The 25,538-nt window shown below is 46.4% G+C and overlaps 1 protein-coding gene across 1 annotated transcript in view; it reads left to right on the forward strand.

Moving 5' to 3' along the window:
- LOC308141093 (junction plakoglobin-like) overlaps window positions 1-25,538 on the forward strand; it is a gene marked incomplete at its 5' end in the record, with an annotated part of 143,730 nt that overhangs the window by 60,987 nt on the left and 57,205 nt on the right. Inside the window, one exon of the mRNA XM_080511096.1 lies at window positions 826-1,044. Coding sequence (XP_080367222.1) covers window positions 826-1,044 — 219 coding nt within the window. The remainder of the gene's footprint in view (window positions 1-825; window positions 1,045-25,538) is intronic.

Raw genomic sequence — 25,538 nt, forward strand, 5'->3', positions numbered from 1 at the left:
AACCAGGGCTGAATGTAGCAGGCAGTTGGTGGCCTCATCTCGCCTCCTGTTTGGCCACAGTGTGAACTGGTTCCAGTGAGGCTGGTTGGGAGGAGGTGATGAAGTGTTTGACAAGTCTTTCAAAACATTTCATCACCACAGTCGGACAGCTGAGCTTGGCCTTCTTGGGGGCTAGAATAAATGAACAACCAGCATCACTCATTAGTAACCCAACATGCAAATGATATCATTTTTATCATTCATGTGTAAATCGTTTTCAAAACGTTTTTTTTAATGAAAAGAAAATATAAAAAAACTAGGTGTTTTAACTTGGAACATGTAACCGGGGCCGACATCTGGTGTCACACAACACATCAGTGTTTATATCAAAATATGAAACATTCAAAGAGAAATTTTCACATGTTTGAATCTGACACAATGGGACTCATTTCACTGTCTTTTGAGTGTCGTCCAATGAGAGTCGACTGACATGGTCCTCTGTGATTTCATATGTGTTCTAATATACAACAATGAATAAATACAAATAAAATAACTATGGTAAAGAACCATTGTGTATGTATATGCACGCATTGACATAATAAACAATCCCAGCAGCTGTGTAAAGTCTCCACATCAGCCGGGCCGTCCTGCGGAAGAAACCTAATCTACAGGGGCAATACATCATGTTGATATTAACTGTTGTCTGTTTGTCTTTGCTCTCAAAACTGGATGCGCGCACACACAGACACACGGACACACAGACACTATTTTCTTGGATTTATCTGTGGAGATTGGATTGTAAGCTGCATTGTGCAGCCTGCTGATGGAACCATTCTCTCCTGGCAGACGCTTGTGACTCAGTTCGGTGGGGTGGAGGCGTTGATCCACGCCGTGCTCCGTGCAGGGGAGAAGGAGGACGTGGCCGAGCCGGCAGTGTGTGCCTTGCGCCATCTCACGTCTCGCCACCAGGATGCGGAGCTGGCCCAGAATGCTGTGCGGCTGCACTACGGGATCCCTGCTGTGGTGAAACTGCTGGGGCAGCCACACTACTGGCCTGTGGTGAAGGTGAGGAGCAGCCGGTCAGCATGTTGGATTTGTTATCTGCAATGTCACCACGTGTTACTGTAACACCATGACTTTCAGTAGTAATCCATTTATACCTAATTCCTGTAATCAAATGATTTCCTCAGGTACAATAATGACACGTGTCTGACATGAAAACACATGGAGCTGCACAGCTGCTGACTCCCTTAATAATATTATCCATCAACGTTCCCTCCAGTTAAGAGATTTATTGTGACTTACTGAAGAGATTCTCTTTAAATCTTTAAAGTCTTCCTGAGAAGAGCATGCGCAGTGAGTGATTCCAGTGTGACGTAATCGAGTGCAAACTTTTCTGACCACCGAGAGGAAGAAAAAAAAAACAACAAACTAATCTAAATAAAGAAACAAAGGGTTAATTCAAACTCAAAATGGTGAAATCACTTGTGACCCTCAGGAAATAAACACGACTTTCAGAGAATTTTATAGAAAACTTTGCTCTTCACAAATTGACCCTTCACAATCTAAAATTTTAGGCAGGAAAAGATTCTTTTCCTGCCTAAAATTAACTACATCTTTTCAATGATTCCAACAAAACCAGCAAAAACCTGGTTTAACACGCTGGATTCCCATATCTCAAAATTCTTATGGAAAAATAAGCCATCGCGTATAAGTTTAAAAACACTGCAGAACACCAAGGACCAAGGTGGCTTAGAACTTCCAAACTTTTACAGTTATTATCTTGTCAATAAATGACTTTATGTTGTAATATGGATTAATCAGAAACTTAGATGAAGGCTGGCAGGACATTGAAAAAACCTTCTGTGAAGATCTCCACATCAGAGACCTTCCTTTCTTCAGTCCTGTCATCAAAAAACACAACTGCTTTAAAAGCATCAATATAAACTGATGAATAAAATAAAATGAATGGATCGTCACTCATTCCCTGCAAACTCACACCTTCTGGAACAATCCTGACATCCTGCAAAGGAAGAAACCAAGAAACTTCACAAGATGGCAGAACAAGGGAAGAAGAAACTTGGAACACCTTCTCTTCAATAACTCTTTTATTCCATTTAAAGATCTAATAGAAACTTATGGTATCAGTCAAAACAATTATCTGGAATATCTTCAGCTCCAGTCAATAATACAAACAAAGTTCAAACTAGAAGAGATGAACCTAAACTGACCTCAGACAAACCTCCTGAAGATCTCAGCTCCAAAACCACTTTCTAAAATCCTTTAATCCTGTCATGTTCCAATACCACAATATCCCTTCAAGCTCCAAATGGGAAGAAGATGTCAACATCAACACAGACCCTACGCTTTGGTCACTAATCTGTAGAAACACATTCACAATGAGCAGAAACACCAATATACAGCTCAGACAATACAAGGTCCTACACTAGTTCATTACAGGACAAAGATGTTCAAGATGCTCTCACTTCCTCTAACATATGTTCAAACTGCACAGCTGATCTCCTTGATACCTATCTACACTGTGATCTCCTTGATACCTGTCTACACTGTGATCTCCCTGATACCTGTCTACACTGTGATCTCCTTGATACCTGTCTACACTGTGATCTCCCTGATACCCGTCTACACTGTTATCTCCTTGATACCTGTCTACACTGTGATCTCCCTGATACCTGTCTACACTGTGATCTCCCTGGTACCTGTCTACACTGTGATCTCCTTGATACCTGTCTACACTGTGATCTCCCTGATACCTATCTACACTGTGATCTCCCTGATACCTGTCTACACACTGTTATCTCCCTGATATATGTCTACACTGTGATCTCCCTGATACCTGTCTACACTGTGATCTCCCTGACACCTGTCTACACTGTGATCTCCCTGATACCTGTCTACACTGTGATCTCCCTGGTACCTGTCTACACTGGGATCTCCTTGATACCTGTCTACACTGTGATCTCCTTGATACCTGTCTACACTGTGATCTCCCTGATACCTGTCTACACTGTGATCTCCTTGATGCCTGTCTACACACTGTGATCTCCCTGATATCTGTCTACACTGTGATCTCCATGATCCCTGTCTACACCGTGATCTCCTTGATACCTGTCTACACTGTGATCTCCCTGATACCTACCTACATGCACTCTGGCAGTGTACACCAGTCCAAACATTCTGGCAAAAGATCTGTGAAGATTTATCATTATACCTGGACCCCCCCATTCCAGTCTCACCTGCACTTTGCCTGTTAGACGATCTCACAGAAATTAAAAGAGAGAAAAACGAGTCTTTCACACTCCTGGTCTCCCAAAGCGTTGCAAAAAAGGCAATCCTCGTGAACTGGAAATCCGAAAGTAATCTCAATATAGTTATTTAAAAACGTACTCCTAGACCACATCACATTGGAGAGAATGTCTGCTTGGAGGAAAAATCATTAGGCACAATTTGAGTTGACATGGTCCCTAATAATTAAATACACCATGTAGCCCTGTGGGGGGGTGGGGGGGAGCCCTGGGGCCCATGGGGCTCTCTGTGGCTGGGGCGTCGTGGCTTGTGTGGTTGGCAGCTCTGCGTTCTGTGTGGGTGGCGGCCTGGCCTGGGGGGGTTCTGGGGGGGGACTGCTCTGGGTTGGGGGAAGGGTGGGGGTGCCGGGTGTCGGGCCCCAGCTGGGTCATCTGGTCGGGGCGGGCGGGTGTGGAAACTGGAAATCCAAAAGTAATCTGAATGTAAAGTTATTTAAAAACGTACTCCTTTGAACATCTGCTCCCATAGGGCCAGTGTGGCTTCAGAAAGGGGCGACGAACATTTGGCATGTTGTTCGCTTTGCGCCAGTTCCAGGAGAAATGCCAAGAACAAAATGTCGACCTGTACTCTATGCGCTTCAATCTCACAAAGGCTGTCAGTCAGGCGAGTTTGTGGCAAATAATGAGCAAGTTTGCATGCCCAGAGCGATTCATTCAGACAGTCTGTCAATTCCATGATGGAATGCAGGCCCAAGTCCTCCATGATGGAGAGGTATCCCGTCCCTTCTCAGTCACAAACGATGTGAAACAAGGATGTGTACTGGCCACAACACTGTTCAACATGTCGTTTACAGCAATGCTAACCGATGCCTTCCAGGACACTGAACTAGGACTTGGAATCAGGTACAGAACAGATGGAAAGCTTTTAAACTTGTGACGTCTCCAGGCCAAGACCAAGGTTCACGTTGACAAACTTTGAGATCTCCTGTTCCCCAATATTTCCGCTCTCAACACTGGTAGAACATAAGACATGCAGAGCTTAGTGGACATATTCTCTATTGCCTGCACAAACTTCGGACTCACAATCAGTACCAAAAAGGCCGAAGTGATGTGTCAGCCAGTTCCATGGAAATTCTACCAAGAACCAACAGTGACAGTGAATGGACGGAGACTTGCAGCTGTGGACAAGTTGACATAGCACCCTCTTTCGCAGTGTGAACATCAATGATGAGACCAATACAAGGATCGCCAAGGGCAATCTGGCCGTTGTCAGTGTGGGAACGCCCCCTTGCGTGAGCCTATCAACCAAATTGAGAGTCTCCAGAGCCATTCTCCTCACCACACTGCTTTACGCAAGTGAAACCTGGACCCCACAGAAGCTGAACCACAACCACCTCACCTGCCTTTGCAGACTGCTCAAGGTAGACTGGCAGGATGGAATTCCTGACACAGAGACCCATTTAGCGGACCGACGTGCAGCATATTCACAACGCTTCCAATGTAGCACACAAGCACCATTCCATGAGAAGCAAACCAGGTTCTATGGGTCTGGCACCATGTTCCTGTCCACAATGCCCCACAACCTTCTGAGTGCAGATGAGCCTTATTAGCCACTTCTGCACCCACATCTTGATTTAGATGAAGATGGTCCTGTTATTAATGAACGAACGTACAACAATCTAAAGAAAGTCTTACAACCACTCGATTCATGGATATTCTTTTCTCGCTCAGACAACGGCGGAAATGTTCAGGGAGCAGTCGGTGTGAAATAAACGAATACATAAATAAGCAACAAATACACCGAACCAGTAGGATGAAATAGTAGCAGCACATCATATGGTGTGTGTGTGTGTGTGTGTGTGTGTGTGTGTGTGTGTGTGTGTGTGTGTGTGTGTGTGTGTGTGTGTGCGTGCGCGCGCCCGTGTGTGCGTGTGCGTGTGTGCGGGCGGGCGGGTGGCCGGGCGTGAGCCGTTGACAATAAAAACAAGAGCAACAAAGCTAACAACGTCTGCATGCATCCAAGAAACAAGTAAAATGCCTCAACTAAACTTATGAAATTATTAAATAACCTTCAATTAGCACTAAGGGAGTCTGAGTGAAGGACACAATTTAACATGAGACTTTTCATCAGGACCAGGACCAGGACCAGGATGAGACATATGTACTGTATGCAGACATCAAATCTGTTTGATGAGATTTATTCTGAAAGTTTAGGGACTCTAAATAGAAAGGTGATCATGTTTCTTACATTCCTTCCAGACTGATGTTTCTAATTCACAGACAAACTGACTGACAAGTGGTGGCAACACTGAGGGAAGATCTTCTATAAACATGTGACGTAATGGAAATGCACAAGAGGACGATACAATGATTGATTGTTTGCAGTTATAAGTGCAAGTGAAAGCATCGGTAAGGGTGTGTGTGTGTGTGTGTGTGTGTGTGTGTGTGTGTGTGTGTGTGTGTGTGTGTGTGTGTGTGTTACTCTCATGATATTACACGAAGGACACTGCTGTCGTCTCACCTCAGTCTCTAAAGAATTTAGTGGTCTGGAACCTTCCTCATGAAATAATGCAGCCTCTTGTCCTTGAACCAAACCTTATCCATGTCCAGTGAGAGCTGGGCCCTGTTCCAGAAACTGGGTTTTGTGAAAATTCAGAGTAAGTTAACTCTAAAATAAGGGAAACTCTGAGTTTTCCGTTCCAGAAAGAGAGCGAATTAAGCTCAGGGTCTAATTTAAGATAACTTGTGTCGCAAAAGACTGTTCTACCCAGATTTGAAGGGGGTTTTGTGACTGAATTAATTCCTTCCAGAATTGACCCGAGCCTCACCTCAGAGCACATTTTATGAATAGTGTAGGGATTTCTTACCTCATAAGGATCACTAAGAACCATTTATGTTGTGTTTGACTATTGATAATGATTCATAATTATTGAAGATAGTTATTAATTATGTTCTTGAAAATTTCATCTGATTTGTATCAGATTACCTCTGGAGCACCACCTGTTTAACAGAAAATGATAGCTAATTCAGTTATATCAGTCCCATAAGATATACTAAACAGTTCATCAGGAATTTGAATTAATAGTTAAATTAATTACAATTACCAGAATTAACAGTTAAGCTTGAAGGATTTTGGAGTTCTTGACACAGAAGAGGTCGACATTTCATTCACCGTTGTGCTCATTAATAAAACAGTAATTATGATTCCAAACATTATATTTATTTACAATGAAAACAAATAAAACACACATTCTAACTACATATGTACAGCTTCGAATCGCTCAAAACCCGCGAGTCACTTTACTGAACGGTGACTCACGAGTCATCACGTTCATTAACTCGTTCACTCGTTCTTGCTCCAGCCTCCAGCTGCAGAGAGGAAAATCTAAATGTCACTGTTCTGCAGCTCGTCTAACTCCATTACTCACTTTAGTGGCCCTGTGAGAAAAGCAGCTGTAATGCTAAAAGAGCTGCTAAACGCAGCTAGTCGCCTAGCCGCTAACGCTAGCTGCTCAGCACAGCAGCTTCCGGCTCCTTACATTCACACGAGGCTTTCAGCAGCTCCAGTCAGCTTGTAGGTGAAGTTCAGCATGAATGACCGACTCAGCTCGTTTCGGTCGTTCAGCTCACAAACCCGAGTCACCTGGAAACTGGAAAGTGACGGCAGAGAAAAAAAAAAACACATGTTTTTTTCTCAAAGCTTGTAGAGATAAAATACATGATTAATACATGAATAAATATACAATAAACAATGTTAAAATACCACAGTGGCAGGTATTGTGCTACATTTAATATTGTCCCCTATAATTAGTTCTGCCCTATGAATGTCACATTATTTATTGATACTCAGAAAAAAAGAAAATCAGAATGTTGGAAGGAAAAAAAAAAGTAAAATCATACGTATATATTAATATATATTGTATATCTGCCATTCTGGATGCCAGGTATTTATTCAGTTTAATGACTTATTTTATTTATTTTCTGATTCAAAATAACCTCAAAACAACACATATAATCTAGAATAAAGAGACCAGGACCACTAAAAACTAGTGTGTACTTATTGTTTATTTTCCTCAGAAGTGTTTCATCATTTTACTATGAATACATGATTCTCCCCCTGGTTCATGTCACAGTTCAGCCTCCAGGTCCAGGAGGTGGAAGTAGTGCGCATGTTCAACTGAATCAAATGACTCAGACAACTGGTTCATTTGGATGAACGACTCAAAAACCCGTGAGTCCTTTCAAGGAGTCGGGTTTCTCATCACTAGTGTAATGATCTGGAATGAACGCCAGAGGGAGGCAGGAGTCTAGTTCAGGGCAGTGACCATGACGACCACTAGGGGAGCGTGGCGGTACACAGAGGGAGAGTGCAATGACTCGATGTGACCACCAGGTGGGCGTAAAGAGAGATTGTGATGACCCACGCAGCCACTACAGGCGTTTGACTCGCTCTTTCTGGGGACGCAGCGGTTGCTCGGCGACCAGATAAACAAGGCATCTGTCACGCGCATGCGCGGGGGTGCTCGGAGCAAGCGGTCTCACCGGGGCCGAATCTTTACTGTAACGCCGGAGTTTAACAGGATGTTGAGACATTCAGGCAAATTCCGCTGACGATACGGATGTATCACGGCAGCACAAGTTAGCGGTTCGGATGCTAATTGTGGCTATGTGGAGAGCTTATCTCGATCAGTTAACACACGCGGCGGGGGGATGTGTGCAGGGCGCACTCACACGAGGGGTTACTGAAAGAGAGAGAGGAAGAAAGTTCTAGTGAGGCTTGGTTCTGAGACTCGGTTCTCCACACAGAGATCCAGTGGGCTGGAGGCTCGATTGGAACTCCTGTTCGGAGGTGGAAAACCAGAGTCCTGAACTTGCGATGGTGCGCGTGAATGCAACGTTCACACACGGAGACAACAGATACTTATCAGCGGCACGTGAAACACAGTTGCAGGTTAGCTTCAGCCTGATCTAGCAGCGCTACCAAGACAAAAGCGCTCTTACGGTTCCGTGTGTGTGGAAAGAGAAAGAGGGAGAGAGGTGGAAGGAGTGTGTTTGTGAGACGTGTGATGGAACTACAAAACAAGATGGCGGATCACAAGAAACTACATTTAAATGGAGGTTGTCAGAGAGCAGGAAGTCTGTCCTGGGTCTCCACCATGTGCTGGAGAACAATGGAACATGGAAGCTAGTCTTTAGCGTCTGCTTCCTGTGTGTCTCTGCTAAAGGACCATTTCTAGAATGACTTGATGTGAATGAGACTTGTTTTGTAAAACGTCAGGAATCGTCAGATGGTGTGCAGTTACTGTGTGATGTTGTCTTTGATGTGATGTGTGTAGGGTTGTGAGTTAACGAGTTAGTAAAGCAAAGATTAGCATGCAGACCCTGTGTCTGTGGCAGAGCTAACGTTGGTTTACAAGTTGATCACTGCTCCTAATATCATTATCTATAGAACTCAATCACTGTAACAGAATCAACACATCTTCATAAAGTTAAACAGTTCTATCATAGCATCAGGTTTAACTAATCTCAGGTAAAGCCCAGTTGTTGTTCCCACTTCCTTGAAGGAGTTCAGTTGTTGTCCTGCTGGAGGGAAGCTGGTGTCTTCTCCTGTAGTTAGCACCTCCTGCTAACTGTGGTTGCTGGTTCTGCAGGCTGAGGAGAAGAAGATGAAGTTGATGTTTCAGGAGTCCTTCTTTGCAGCTCCTGGTTGTTCCTTTTGTCCAGACTGAGGAGCTGGTCGCTCAGGTCTGTGATGGTTTTCCTGCTGGTTGAGGAAAACACAAAGAAGTTCTGTGAGGCGTCGTTTCCCTGGTCCGTCCTGGAGGAACTGGTTGGTTTTCCTGGTTGATGGGAGATCAGACTCTGGGTGCTGGTCTCTGGATCAGGGGAAGGTCTGACCCTCGTGGTCGGGTCAGCAGAGGAGTTGAGGAGTGAAGGCCCCTGGTTGCAGGCCTCTAGTGTTAGCTGTATGCTAACGCTGGGTGAGCTGCCTCCAGCAACCCACCTCCTCCATCGAAGGACAGGAGCAAAAGTCTTCTGGAGAGAATCTCTCTAAATCTTTTGATGAAAGTTGGGGGATTCGAAGGTGTGAAATCCTGAGCGCTTCAAACACTCTGACTGGCTGAGTGCATGGGGGAAGTGTCTGTTGAGCAGAAAGTGGGGGAGGATTGACATGTGTCTGCAGTGCAGATCGTATATCATAACAAAAGAAAATTGTCTTTCCCTAGAAATGAACAAACTTTCTGTAGTCTGGTGAGATCCCAACAACCGTATTAAGTTTTTTTTTTATGGTAGTTTTCTTTATAATGCTGGTAAAGCAACAGTGTGTAGAGCAGTTAGAGTAGTCTCCATCGCGCTGAAACAAGTGTTTTGGGTTTTTTTTTGGGTAGGGGGGGTTGTGCCTTACAGTGAACCCTCGCTATAACACCGTTCACCTTTCACGTGTTCGCTGTTTCGCAGATTTTTTTAGTGCAGTTTTTTTATGCTTTTTTTTTTTTTTTTTTTTACAGTGCATTGTGTTCTGCATCCTGATTGGCTACGGGACTGTAGACCAATGTCAACAGTCTCCGTGCCTCATCTCTGTACAGCTTGCCAAATTTACGTTTGCAAATTTTCTCCATGACAATACCCACAATGTCGACGAAACGTTCTGCACCGACAAAGGCACCTGCAGACGTGCCCAAAAGGCAGAGGAAAATGCTAACTATCGCAGAAAAAGTTAAACTTCTGGACATGCTGAAGGAAGGTAGAAGCTATGCGTAGGGCACCATTATGGAATAAATGAATCTTCGGTTCGTTTCATAAAGAAGGAGGACAATAACATAAGGACGACAGCCTTCAGTAGAAAAAGTCGCTACAGCGGAGCCGAGTCAGGACGTCACAATGTGTCCAACCTCGTATTAATTATTCAAATAATTATTTTACAGTATTTCTAAAAACTATCAGTTATTTGTAAGAAAACGTTTATATTTTTATTTCTTAAACAACTGCTTGGACCTGAAAACAGGTTTTGATCTTTGGTTTAATTTTTTAGTACAGTATTGTATTGTATAATAATTGTAAAAGATAAAGCTGACTATTTCACGGATTTAGACTATCGCGGATACTTTTGGAACGTAACCCCCGCGATAAACGAGGGTTCACTGTATATAAATAAAGGTGTGTCTCTGTCTTTCTGTCCGAGAGATGTGGCTTATCAAAGTTTGTAAAAGCAGCTAGAGGGAGCAGGAGCAGGAGAAGAGGGAAGAGAAGGGAACAGGACTGAAGAAGAGGAGCAGGGATCAGAATGAAGGACAAAGGAAAGGGAGAGGAGAAAGAGGTAGCCAAAAGGGTGTGTGCATGCGATGTGGTATTTTATTAATTTATTGAGTGTTGATGTACACACCATCACATTTTAAATGACTCCACAATATTGAAAATGTCTATACACTGTGTTAATCTACTCAGTAGAATATTAACAGAGGACGAGTTCCAAAAACATTTTGTCACTGGTTTAAATTACTACTTGAAGTGGTTACTGTATAAATAGAACATTTTATTTTACAGCCTACAACATAAAAACTAAAATTAAAATCAAAATGAGGCCTTTTCATTCTGAACAATGTTTTTATATTTCAGTCGCCTTTCTCCTGTTGGATTGCATCGAAATTGTCACGGCTGGGAGCGTGGAGCTTGAACCCAACAGCAGACCTCAAGACGGAGAATTGGTGCAAATGTCAGTTTTTATTGTGCAGACAGGACACGGGGAGCTGGAACGGTGACGGGACCCGGGGAACTCGCGGGCTTCTTGGAACCGGGACGGGACCCGGGGATTCTCCTCTCGGGCTTCTTGGAACCGGGACGGGACCCGGGGACTCTCCTCTCGGGCTTCTTGGAACCGGGACGGGCCCGGGGACTCTCCTCTCGGGCTTCTTGGAACCGGGACGGGACCCGGGGACTCTCCTCTCGGGCTTCTTGGAACCGGAACGGGACCCGGGGATTCTCCTCTCGGGCTTCTTGGAACCGGGACGGGACCCGGGGACTCTCCTCTCGGGCTTCTTGGAACCGGGACGGGCCCGGGGACTCTCCTCTCGGGCTTCTTGGAACCGGGACGGGACCCGGGGACTCTCCTCTCGGGCGTCTTGGAACCGGGACGGGACCCGGGGATTCTCCTCTCGGGCTTCTTGGAACCGGGACGGGACCCGGGGACTCTCCTCTCGGGCGTCTTGGAACCGGGACGGGACCCGGGGATTCTCCTCTCGGGCTTCTTGGAACCGGGACGGGACCCGGGGACTCTCCTCTCGGGCGTCTTGGAACCGGGACGGGACCCGGGGATTCTCCTCTCGGGCTTCTTGGAACCGGGACGGGACCCGGGGACTCTCCTCTCGGGCTTCTTGGAACCGGGACGGGACCCGGGGATTCTCCTCTCGGGCTTCTTGGAACCGGGACGGGACCCGGGGACTCTCCTCTCGGGCGTCTTGGAACCGGGACGGGACCCGGGGATTCTCCTCTCGGGCTTCTTGGAACCGGGACGGGACCCGGGGACTCTCCTCTCGGGCTTCTTGGAACCGGGACGGGACCCGGGGATTCTCCTCTCGGGCTTCTTGGAACCGGGACGGGACCCGGGGATTCTCCTCTCGGGCGTCTTGGACAGGAACGGGGACTCTCCTCTCGGGCTTCTTGGACAGGAACGGGGACCCAGGCACTCTCCTCTCGGGCGTCTTGGACAGGAATGGGGACCCGGACTCTCGGGCATCTTGAAACCGTTGAAACGGACCCGGGGACTCTGGGGCATCTTGGAATGGGAACGGGGACCCGGACTCTCGGGCATCTCGGAACGACCCAGGGACTCTCGGGCATCTTGAAACTGTTGAAACGGACCCGGGGACTCTGGGGCATCTCGGAACGCACCTGGGGACTCTCGGGCTTCTTGGACAGGAACGGGGACCCGGGGACTCTCGGGCATCTCGGAACGACCCGGGGACTCTCGGGCATCTCGGAACGACCCGGGGACTCTCGGGCATCTTGGAACGGGAACGGGGACCCGGGGACTCTGGGGCTTCTTGGAACGGGAACGGGGACCCGGGGACTCTGGGGCTTCTTGGAACGGGAACGGGGACCCGGGGACTCTGGGGCTTCTTGGAACGGGAACGGGGATCCGGGGACTCTGGGGCTTCTTGGAACGGGAACGGGGACCCGGGGACTCTGGGGCTTCTGGGAACGGGAACGGGGACCCGGGGACTCTCGGGCTTCTTGAAACCGTTGAAATGGACCCGGGGACTCTCGGGCTTCTTGGACAGGAACGGGGACCCGGGGACTCTCGGGCTTCTTGGACAGGAACGGGGACCCGGGGACTCTCGGGCTTCTTGGAACGGGAACGGGGATCCGGGGACTCTGGGGCTTCTTGGAACGGGAACGGGGACCCGGGGACTCTGGGGCTTCTGGGAACGGGAACGGGGACCCGGGGACTCTCGGACTTCTTGAAACCGTTGAAATGGACCCGGGGACTCTCGGGCTTCTTGGACAGGAACGGGGACCCGGGGACTCTCGGGCTTCTTGGACAGGAACGGGGACCCGGGGACTCTCGGGCTTCTTGGACAGGAACGGGGAACCCGGGACTCTCGGGCTTCTTGGACAGGAACGGGGACCCCGGGACTCTCGGGCTTCTTGGACAGGAACGGGGACCCGGACTCTTGGGCATCTTGGAACGACCCAGGGACTCTCGGGCATCTTGAAACCGTTGAAACGTACCCGGGGACTCTGGGGCATCTCGGAACGCAACTGGGGACTCTCGGGGTTCTTGGAACGGGAACCCACCCCGGGGAGGACACTCACTCCCCGGGGAAGACAACACAGACTCATCTGCGACAGCAGTCAACAGGAGACTAACATCACGGACTGGAGACCAAACAATCCTCTGGCTCCGGACCCTCCTCACTGCAGGGCTTAAGAGTGCAGGGCAATCAATGAACTGATTGCCTGCAGGAGTGTCCGTGAGCATCCGGTGCCGGAGCGAGGTGTGTGAATCATCACAGAAATGAAATTCAGATTTGAGCTTATTTTTTATTTCTACCTGTGTGCAGCAATCTTAAGTTAAATGTTACGTCAATCCAGTAATGCTTTCAAACATGTGTTGATTCATGCAGCAACTTTCTCCCAGTCGTCTCCTCTGCTGCTGCAGCGCCAGGACTTTTACGGCAGAATAACTCGGTTATTCGTGAATGTGAATAACCTGCTCAAGGACACTTCAACATATGGATGGCACAAGATGGGGCATCGAATACACAACCTTTTGTTGGGAAGGTGACCCCGTCTACCACATCAGAAGTTCCCATCATGCAAGGGAGTCAAGAGATTGAGAAACCCAGATTCCCTCACACTCCAGTATACTGACGTATGCACCACAATACACCAACAGACAGCATGACACACTTTTCCCATCAGGCCTCGCAAAACACTTCAGCTGTGACAACACCCGCTGGCGCTTCGTCTCCCTGGAGAGACAGACAGACGCAGACACAGACATTTAATCCTCCGGAGAGCAGGCAGTCCTTCTTTATTTGTTTTTGAAGAGAAGGTTTTGAGTAAACAGAGGAGGCTCGACCAATTATAACCAGCTTCTGGTAACATCGGGAAATGTTAAAAATACTAACAGCATGAAGTCCTGCAAGCAGCAGTCCCCAGAGCTTCATTAGAGGAGACAAGTGACAAAGGACATCAACATGCTGACAACATATCAGGTGGCTATTCTTGGTGCAAATTGTGAAGAGGTGGAATCAGAGAGAAAGTCTGTCTGCGCTGTTTTTTTTATAGCTTTAAAGCTGAATAGAAAGCAGAAATCTTAGCTGGTACTGTAGCTGGAGGAGGTCAGGGCTGTTGACACTTGGACTTGTTGATGTTCCACTTGGTTTTCACACTTCTCAGTCATTCAACACACCGTTGTGTCCAGAAATAGATCTGGATGTTTTCCACGAGTCACTTGGTATGTTTGTCATGGATTCTCTCTGCTGTGATATATCTCTGCAGTGTAAATGACATGTGACCACTAAGATGATCAGGAAAAATGCTTTTTCATATCAGATGTATTTCACGCCAAGATGAGAGGAAACAAACAAGTACTGAAGTCTGCATTGAATGCACCAAATCATTACAAAACTCAATAAAGATTATGCTTTATTCAGGCTTATTGGCAATTTAATTTCACATTACAAATGAGCTGAGCTCCTAAAAGGTAATTAAATTGTTTACTTATTTACTTTCAGTTGTTTTGTTTGTTTTTGTTTTTGTTTTGTTTTTTTTTGGAGGGGGGTGCTTGCAAAGATTTTGCCTCACAAAAGACACACTCACGCTGATGGATAAGTCAGAGTCAAGATGAAGACATGGAAGAGGCTTTGCAATGATTTCTGCTGTCATGAGTGATTCCTAGAGGGGATGTTCTGCCTGAAAAGAGATGAGGTGGATAAAACATTGAGGGAAGCATCATTGACACTCTCCAATTCTAATAAAGACAAGTTCATGACAGCATGAAGTAGTTCCCAAATAAGTCCAAAGATTTTGATAATGACTATGTCAAAAGTGGTTATTGCATTACATTTGAGTCAGTGTTACCTGGTGTTACCAGGTGCTACCTGGTGTTACCTGGTCTTACCAGGTGTTACCTTGTGTTATCTAGTGTTACCTAGTGTTACCTGGTGTTACCTGGTCTTACCAGGTGTTACCTTGTGTTACCTAGTGTTACCTGGTGTTACCTGGTGTTACCTGGTGTTACCAGGTGTTACCTTGTGTTACCTAGTGTTACCTGGTGTTTCCAGGTGTTACCAGGTGTTACCTTGTGTTACCTAGTGTTACCTAGTGTTACCTGGTGTTACCTTGTGTTATCTAGTGTTACCTAGTGTTACCTAGTGTTACTTGGTGTTACCTAGTGTTACCTAGTGTTACCTGGTGTTACCTTGTGTTACCTAGTGTTACCTAGTGTTACCTAGTGTTACCTAGTGTTACTTGGTGTTATCTTGTGTTACCTAGTGTTATCTAGTGTTACCTGGTGTTACCTTGTCTTACCTAGTGTTACTTGGTGTTACCTTGTGTTACCTAGTGTTACCTGGTGTTACCTTGTGTTATCTAGTGTTACCTAGTGTTACCTAGTGTTACTTAGTGCTATCTTGTGTTACCTAGTGTTACCTGGTGTTACTAGGTGTTACCTAGTGTTACCTGGTGTTACCTTGTGTTACCTAGTGTTACCTGGTGTTACCAGGTGTTACCTAGTGTTACCTGGTGTTACCTGGTGTTACCTGGTGAAACCTGGTGTTACCTGGTGTTACATTTCACGACATTTCATTCACCTTTGTGCTCATTAATAAAACAGCAAGTATGATTCCAAAAATTCTATTTATTTACAATGAAAACAAATAAAACACAGATTCTAACTACCTACATACAGCTTGGTGTGTGTGTGTGTGTGTGTGTGTGTGTGTGTGTGTGTGTGTGTGTGTGTGTGTGTGTGTGTGTGTGTGTGTGTGTGTGTGTGTGTGTGTGTGTGTGTGTGTGTGTGTCGTGTGATGGAACTACAAAACAAGATGGCGGATCACAAGAAACTCCATTCAAATGGAGGTTATCAGAGAGCAGGAAGTCTGTCCTGGGTCTCCACCATGTGCTGGAGAACAATGGAACATGGAAGCTAGTCTTTAGCGTCTGCTTCCGGTGTGTCTCTGCTAAAGGACCATTTCTAGAATGACTTGATGTGAATGAGACTTGTTTTGTAAAACGTCAGGAGTCGTCAGATGGTGTTCAGTTACGGTGTGATGTTGTCTTTGATGTGATATGTGTAGGATTGTGAGTTAACTAGTTAGTAAAGCAAAGATTAGCATGCAGACCCTGTGTCTGTGGCAGAGCTAACAGTGGTTTACAAGTTGATAACGGCTCCTAATATCATTATCTATAGAACTCAATCACTATAACAGAATCAACACATCTTCATAAAGTTAAACAGTTCTATCATAGCATCAGGTTTAACTAATCTCAGGTAAAGCCCAGTTGTTGTTCCCACTTCCTTGAAGGAGTTCAGTTGTTGTCCTGCTGGAGGGAAGCTGGTGTCTTCTCCTGTAGTTAGCACCTCCTGCTAACTGTGGTTGCTGGTTCTGCAGGCTGAGGAGAAGAAGATGAAGTTGATGTTTCAGGAGTCCTTCTTTGCAGCTCCTGGTTGTTCCTTTTGTCCAGACTGAGGAGCTGGTCGCTCAGGTCTGTGATGGTTTTCCTGCTGGTTGAGGAAAACACAAAGAAGTTCTGTGAGGCGTCGTTTCCCTGGTCCGTCCTGGAGGAACTGGTTGGTTTCCCTGGAGAGCAGACTCTGGGTGCTGGTCTCTGGATCAGGGGAAGGTCTGACCCTCGTGGTCGGGTCAGCAGAGGAGTTGAGGAGTGAAGGCTCCTGGTTGCAGGCCTCTGGTGTTAGCTGTATGCTAACGCTGGGGGGCTGCCTTCAGCAACCTCCCGACTCGGGGTCCAAGTTTTGCAAGAGAGCGAGAAGCCTGGCTGAATGTCTTTTGTTGCACAAATGTTGATTCGGAGGTGTCGAATCCAGAGACCTTCAACCAATCAGTGACTGGTTGAGTGCATGAGGGGGAAGTGTCTTGTGAGCAGAAAGGGAGGGAGGAAGGTCCTGCGAAAGGTCCCTAGCCACTCGGTGTCAAAGACAAGTTCCTGGGTCAGAATTCATATGTCATGACTGTGTATCATGACATATGAAAATTGTCTTTCCGCAGAAATGAAAAAACTTTCTGTGGTCCTGTGAGATCCCAACACCAACACACACACACACACACCCACCCCGCGAACGCCCGGCCTGGAACATGGGGACCAACACCCGCCCCGACAAGGCATCGCAAAAGGGACCTGTGCAGGAAGCCCCCCTCCCACACCCACCCAACGGTCGAAGCAGAGTCCAAGACCGGCATGGCCCAGCACGAGCCCGGCTGGAATCCAGCGGTCAGGGAATACCGCCCCCCCCACTCAACCACACATACTCACGCAAGACAACAGACACTCATATTTATATAGAACACACACACACACACACACACACACACACACACACACACACACACACACACACACACACACACACACACACACACACACACACACCCTCCCAGACCAGTCCCATATTTACGGCCCTGGGGGTCAGCCTCAGTCAGCTGTCCATCCAAACCAGGAGCCCCACTGTCCTCCACCCCCCCAGATCCAGGAGCGAAGCAAACCGAGAGCACGATAGCAGGGGCCAACTCCCCCCAGTGGGGGTACGGAGGCAGAGGAAGGACCCACCCCCGGCGGCACAGCAGGTACCCCCACCAGAAAGGGGAGGGCACCCAGTGCCCAGGGCGAGGAAGCCCCACACCCGCCCGCCCCGACCAGATGACCCAGCCGGGGCCCGACACCCGGCACCCCCACCCTTCCCCCAACCCAGAGCAGTCCCCCCCACAGCACCCCCCAGGCCAGGCCACCACCCACACAGAACGCAGAGCTGCTAACCACACAAGCCACAACACCCCAGCCACAGAGAGCCCCAAGGGCCCCAGGGCTCCCCCCCACCCCCCCACAGGGCTACATGGTGTATTTAATTATTAGGGACCATGTCAACTCAAATTGTGCCTAATGATTTTTCCTCCAAGCAGACATTCTCTCCAATGTGATGTGGTCTAGGAGTACATTTTTAGATAACTATATTGAGATTACTTTCGGATTTCCAGTTCACGAGGATTGCCTTTTTTGCAACGCTTTGGGAGACCAGGAGTGTGAAAGACTCGTTTTTCTCTCTTTTAATTTCTGTGAGATCGTCTAACAGGCAAAGTGCAGGTGAGACTGGAATGGGGGGGTCCAGGTATAATGATAAATCTTCACAGATCTTTTGCCAGAATGTTTGGACTGGTGTACACTGCCAGAGTGCATGTAGGTAGGTATCAGGGAGATCACAGTGTAGACAGGTATCAAGGAGATCACGGTGTAGACAGGGATCATGGAGATCACAGTGTAGACAGATATCAAGGAGATCACAGTGTAGACAGGTATCAAGGAGATCACAGTGTAGACAGGTATCAAGGAGACACAGTATAGACAGGTATCAGGGAGATCACAGTGTAGACAGGTACCAGGGAGATCACAGTGCAGACATGTATCAGGGAGATCACAGTGTAGACACGTATCAGTGAGATCACAGTGTAGACAGGTATCAAGGAGATCACAGTGTAGACAGGTATCAGGGAGATCACAGTGTAGACAGGTATCAAGGAGATCACAGTGTAGACAGGTATCAGGGAGATCACAGTGTAGACAGGCATCAAGGAGAGCACAGTGTAGACAGATATCAGGTAGATCACAGTGTAGACAGATATCAAGGAGAGCACAGTGTAGACAGGTATCAAGGAGATCACAGTGTAGACAGGTATCAAGGAGATCACAGTGTAGACAGATATCAGGGAGATCACAGTGTAGACAGGTATCAGGGAGATAGCAGTGTAGACAGGTATCAGGGAGATCACAGTGTAGACAGGTACCAGGGAGATCACAGTGTAGACAGGTATCAAGGAGATCACAGTGTAGACAGGTATCAGGGAGATCACAGTGTAGACAGGTATCAGGGAGATAGCAGTGTAGACAGGTATCAGGGAGATCACAGTGTAGACAGGTATCAAGGAGATCACAGTGTAGACAGGTATCAGGGAGATCACAGTGTAGACAGGTATCAGGGAGATAGCAGTGTAGACAGGTATCAGGGAGATCACAGTGTAGACAGGTACCAGGGAGATCACAGTGTAGACAGGTATCAGGGAGATCACAGTGTAGACAGGTATCAAGGAGATCACAGTGTAGACAGGTATCAGGGAGATCACAGTGTAGACAGGTATCAAGGAGATCACAGTGTAGACAGGTATCAGGGAGATCACAGTGTAGACAGGTATCAGAGAGATCACAGTGTAGACAGGTATCAAGGAGATCAGCTGTGCAGTTAGAACATATGTTAGAGGAAGTGAGAGCATCTTGAACATCTTTGTCCTGTAATGAACTAGTGAAGGATCTTGTATTGTCTGAGCTGTATATTGGTGTTTTTGCTCATTGTGAATGTGTTTCTACAGATTAGTGACCAAAGCGTTGGGTCTGTGTTGATGTTGACATCTTCTTCCCATTTGGAGCTTGAAGGGATATTGTGGTATTGGAACATGACAGGATTAAAGGATTTTAGAAAGTGGTTTTGGAGCTGAGATCTTCAGGAGGTTTGTCACTGTCTGAGGTCAGTTTAGGTTCATCTCTTCTAGTTTGAACTTTGTTTGTATTATTGACTGGAGCTGAAGATATTCCAGATAGTTATTTTGACTGATACCATACGTTTCTATTAGAACTTTAAATGGAATAAAAGAGTTATTGAAGAGAAGGTGTTCCAAGTTTCTTCTTCCCTTGTTCTGCCATCTTGTCAAGTTTATTGGTTTCTTCCTTTGCAGGATGTCAGGATTGTTCCAGAAGGTGTGAGTTTGCAGGGAATGAGTGACGATCCATTCATTTTATTTTATTCATCAGTTTATATTGATGCTTTTAAAGTAGTTGTGTTTTTTGATGACAGGACTGAAGAAAGGAAGGTCTCTGATGTGGAGATCTTCACAGAAGGTTTTTTCAATGTCCTGCCAGCCTTCATCTCAGTTTCTGATTAATCCATTTTACAACATAAAGTCATTTATTGGAAGATAATAATTATAAAAGTTTGGAAGTTCTAAGCCACCTTGGTCCTTGGTGTTCTGCAGTGTTTTTAAACTTATGCCTGATGGTTTGTTTTTCCATAAGAATTTTGAGATATGGGAATCCAGCGTGTTAAACCAGGTTTTTGGTGGTTTTGTTGGACTCATTGAAAAGATGTAGTTAATTTTAGGCAAGAAGAGAATCTGTCTATTAACTCTATTGTTTCTGGAAGAGAGGTCTGTGCATTTTGTAGCAAAAGTAATACATCATCTGCATAAAGGCATATTTTATGGGTTTTATTTGCTGTTCGTATTCCTTTTATGTTATTGTTCTGTCTAATGGCTGCTGCTAATGGTTCAATAAAAATTGCAAAGAGAGATGGTGAGAGTGGACACCCCTGCCCGGTACCTCTCTCGAGATAGAACCTTGAGGAAGTTTGATCATTTATTTTAACCCTTGTGTAATGTTCATATTGTTGTTACTCAGCCAGCATTTGTGGGTCTGATGGACCTGTTGAATTCTGTGGCTTTTAATGCCTCACAATCAAACACTTTTATGTTAAAATACTGAACAGATGTTTACCTTATCCCAATTACAAGCAGTATAAACAATATATATGGGTAATATTTGCCCTTTACCTTTGTTTTTTCAAATTTCTCTGAACTTGAAATTGAACCCATTCAGGTGCACAGCACAAGCTGAACACATGAACACAGAGTAAACATATCAGTCAAGACAATACATCAGCCCCATTGAACACATGGCCTTTAGCCACTAGCCTATACAACAAATGAGGGGCAGAGCTTTACTGTGTGTGTGTTGCAGATATACTTTTTGCACTTGATGCATGTATATTGTGTTTTCCTGTCCATCTTGGGTCCGCACACTTTGCACTGCTTCTTCTTGTTGCTGGTGTTCACAACCTAGAATAATGAAAAGATCAGGAATTTTACTAACACCTCTCTCTCTCTCTCTCTCTCTCTCTCTCTCACAAGACATGAGTGCCAGGCATGTACTGCAACAGCATCACACACTTACTTCAGGCTCTGCAGATTGTGGTTCTGTAGATTGGGTGGACAGGGCACCAGCATTCTCCTCCTGAATCCCCCTCACCATGGCTGCAGAGGCTGGGGTTCTGGGGATATGTTTTCTTCTCTCGATTTGTGGTCTCACCAATGCCTTTCCCAGATCCTCAAGAAAGAGCCGTCTTTTCTGGAGCTTCACTCGTTTCCACTCTGGGTTCAGTGCCATCCAAATGACAAAGGCATTGTACGCTGAGGTGTCCAACATGTCAAAGAATATCACCAGTGGCCAGTGTAGAGTCCTCCGTTTGCAGCTGTAGGCCATCACCAGCTGGTCCATGTTGTTTACCCCTTATTTTTGTGGCATTATAATCCATGATGATATCTGGTTTGTGATGTTCCTGGTCACAGATTCTTCCATCCCCGTGCAGTGTACTCATGAGTAGCACATTCTTGCCTTTCTTTGGCACATAGGATACCAGGGACGTGTCAGCCATGTACAAACTTGGAAGACTTGACAGGCCTGTTCTTTGAAGTCAGCAGTTGAGGTGGGAGCTCTGAGCTGTTTTTCCTTATTGTTCCCACCATGGTCAGCTTCTTCTTCAGGAGCTCCTGTCCCAGTTTGTGCGAGGTAAAAAAATTGTCGCGGACAACTCTCATTCCTTGGTTTTTCTCGGGGGCTCCTCCATCAGGTTTCCCTGTGTAGACTTGTAAGTTCCAAGCATATGAGGAAGTGGCATCACAGGCAGCCCAGATCTTTATACCATACTTTGCAGGTTTAGATGGTATATACTGCCGAAAGGGGCAGCGGCCCTTAACACAGGCACTGGGTGAGGTGTAATATGTGTTTATCCAGGAAAGGTAATTTTGTCTAAATCTAAATTTCCATAGTGTAGTGTGTAGAAATTACTAATTTACCCAATCAAAAGCTTTTTCTGCATCTCAGGAGGACACCTGGTGTTGCCAGGTGTTACCAGGTGTTACCGAGTGTTATCCGATCTTACTCTGTGTTACCTGGTGTTACCAGGGAGAACTACCACAATCTCTTACGCGGAATTGTTTTTCTTCGTCTTCTTTCTACAGTATTTCTATGGTGTCACTTTGTGTTACCAGGTGTTACCTAATGTTTCCCAGTGTTACATAGTGTTACCAGGTGTTACCTGCTGTTACCTGCTGTTACCAGATGTTACCAGGATTCACCTGGTGTGACCTGTTGTTACCAGGTGTTAGATGGTTTTACCTAGTGTTACCTGGTATTACCCGGAGTTACCCGGTGTCACCCAATGTTACCAGTGTTACCAGGTGTTACCTGGCCTCACTTGGTGTTACCAGGTGTTTGCCAGTGTTACCTGTTATTACCTGGAGTTACCCAGTGTAACCCAGTGTTACACGGTGTTGCTCAGTGTTATCTAGTGTTACAAGATCATACTAGGTTTTACCTGGTGTTACCAGATGTTACCTTGTGTTACAAGTGTTACCTAGTGAAAAAAAAGATGGCGCCGGTGTGTCTGGTACGCCGCTTGGCTCTGTTCAGTTTTATTTGTTTTATTTGTTTTATTTGTTTTATGCTGATTATAACTTCTGTCACCATCGACTCACTGCTGGTGTATAATCGTCAAGAACTGCTAAAAATAAAACAAACGGTGCAATCGTGTACAATTCGTGACGCAAACAACAAGTCGAATTCATTCTATCTGGCCGACCTGCCTGAGCACCTCCTCCGGGTGAATGTTCCGCTGCCCAGGAAGCGTAAGCACCGAGGAGTGCGATCCGGTCGGCTCGTGAAGTTGAAAGCCTGGCTGGCTCTTTCTCCCAGCGCGGTGTGGTCCTCGGATCCTCCACGAGACTACAGAGACTGCTTTCGCCGCTATGTTTCGCGACGCACACTCGCTCCAGTTGGCACTTGGTTGGTGCCCGTTCTCGGACACCGGGAGGATTTCTGCGCGCTGCGCCCTCACCGCTCTTCTTTCCGGGGCTCTGGCGGTGTGTCCCCGGCTAACCTCAGGCCGCTGAGCCGGGCAGCTCACGCGGCTACCACAGCTTCTACGAGGTGTTCACTGGTGAACGCGAGGTCTGTGGTGAATAAGACTTTCATCCTGCAGGACTTCTTCACATCGTGCACTTTGGATGCACTTTTTTTAACAGAGACTTGGATCAACACCGGTGAGTCCACCGCTTTCTCAGAGCTACTACCTCCAGACTGTACTTTGATCAACGCACCGAGAACCACTGGTCGTGGCGGAGGTATAGCTACTATTTTAAAGAACTGCTTTTACCACAAAGTGGTATCTGAGTGGTCCTTTTCTTCATTTGAACTGAGCTCCGCCAGACTGACCCAGTACTGTGCGCTGTCGTCTACAGACCACCGAAGCACAACAAGGATTTTATGAGAGACTTTTATGAATTTATTGCTTGTGTGCTCACGCGTTATGACAGGGTTTTAATTGTCGGAGATTTTAATGTGCACGTATGCTGTCCCTCTAAGCCAATGGCCAGCCAGTTTTTGGACTTGGTGGAAGCTTTTAATTTGACACAACACGTCACTGACACAACACAAGTGCACGGACACACACTGGACCTTGTGTTGTCTTGTGGTTTTACTGTTGACCATGTCGTTGTCGGAGATGCCGTGTTCTCTGACCACAGCCCTGTCACGTTGGATTTAATTTTGGACTTGGAGGTGAAGCTGTCTCCCGTGCGTCATGGTCGTGTTATCAAGCCGGACACGGCCGTTGCTTTTTCTCCTCTTTTCACTGCATCGGCACTGGATCTTCTAAACTCCGCTGCATTTATGGACACGGAGCAATTGATGAACTCTTTTATTTCCACCTGCTCTGAAGTCCTGGACAGTGTTGCTCCACTTAAAGCCATTTGTCCCAAGCCAAAGCAGGAACCGTGGCTCAATGACACTACGTGCGCAGCTCAGCGTGAGTGTCGGAGGGCGGAGCGTAGGTGGAAGAAGGATCGATTGGAGGTTTCGCACCAGATTCTTAAAGAGTGCTGGAGAAATTATCAGAGTGCTGTTAAGGCTGAAAAACGAAATATTTCTCAGACTTGATTTCGAATAATGTCAGTAAGCCTCGAGTTCTTTTTAAAACTATTGGTTCTGTTTTTAATCCGAGTCCGTCCACTTCATTGGAGTTGTCAAAGAAAACGTGTGAACAATTCCTCTCCTTTTTTAATGAAAAGGTTGCTGCTATTAGGGCCAACATATCTCCCTCTTCATTGTGGTGTTCTGTGTCCACTCAGTGCTCAGCTGTTTTTGATCAGTTTGAGTCTGTGACACTGTCTGTGCTCACAGATATAGTGTCCAAACTAAAACCTTCCTCCTGTCCCACAGACCCAGTCCCTCCTCGCTTTTTTAAAGAGGTTTGGGGCACCATTGGCTCTTCTGTTAGGGAGATCATCAACAGCAGCCTGGCTTCTGGCATCGTGCCCTCCTTTTGTAAGAAAGCTGTTGTAGAGCCTTTGATTAAAAAACCTGGCCTTGACCCTGCAGTTTTAGCAAATTATCGTCCAATCTCCAAATTACCTTTAGTGTCTAAAATTTTTGAGAAATGCGTTTTTGCACAGTTGCAACCTTTTTTAGATGCAAATGGCACCTTAGACCCGTTTCAGTCAGGTTACAAAGCTTTGCACAGTCCTGAATCTGCGCTTTTAAAGGTTTTTAATGACCTGTTTTTAATGACTGATTCTGGAGGCTCTGCCATTTTAGTGCTTCTAGACCTCACGGCTGCTTTTGACACAGTCGACCACACGACTCTTTTAAACCGCCTAAGAGATTGCGTGGGTGTACCAGGGGGACCGCGTTGGAGTGGTTTAAGTCCTTCCTGTCGGGGAGGTCCTTCTCCGTCAGGCTGGGGGACTCCACCTCTTCTTCTGCCCCGCTTCACTGTGGAGTCCCCCAGGGATCTATCCTGGGACCCATTCTTTTCGCCTTGTATCTCCTCCCACTTGGAGAGATTTTTAAGAAGCATGGCATATCTTACCACTTTTATGCAGATGACTGACAAATTTATATGCCCATTGCCAAGAATGAGCACAGCCCCCTGACACCCCTGCTCCACTGTCTAGGTGACATTAAGGCTTGTTAGCCCAGAATTTTTAAAAACTGATTGAGGGAAAAACCGAAATGATGGTATTTGGATCAGCCCTCACGGACTTGGGATCACTCAAATATTATTAGCATCCCAAAGTCACCAGCCTTGGCGTCACCATAGACAGTGATTTTAGATTTGCTAAACAGATCAATGGCGTTTTAAAATCGGGCTTTTATCATCTTCGACTTTAATCCAAGGTTAAGCCGTTTTTATCTTTTAATCTTTTTGAGCAAGTCGTGCATGCTTTTATTTCTTCTCGTCTGGACTACTGCAACGCACTTTATTCTGGCGTTAGCCACAAAGCACTTTATTCTGGCGTTAGCCACAAAGCACTTTATTCTGGCGTTAGCCACAAAGCACTTTATTCTGGCAATAGCCACAAAGCACTTTATTCTGGCGTTAGCCACAACGCACTTTATTCTGGCGTTAGCCACAAAGCACTTTATTCTGGCAATAGCCACAAAGCACTTTATTCT

The sequence above is a fragment of the Blennius ocellaris genome (assembly GCF_963422515.1).
Source record: "Blennius ocellaris genome assembly, chromosome: 16".
NCBI lineage: Eukaryota > Metazoa > Chordata > Actinopteri > Blenniiformes > Blenniidae > Blennius > Blennius ocellaris.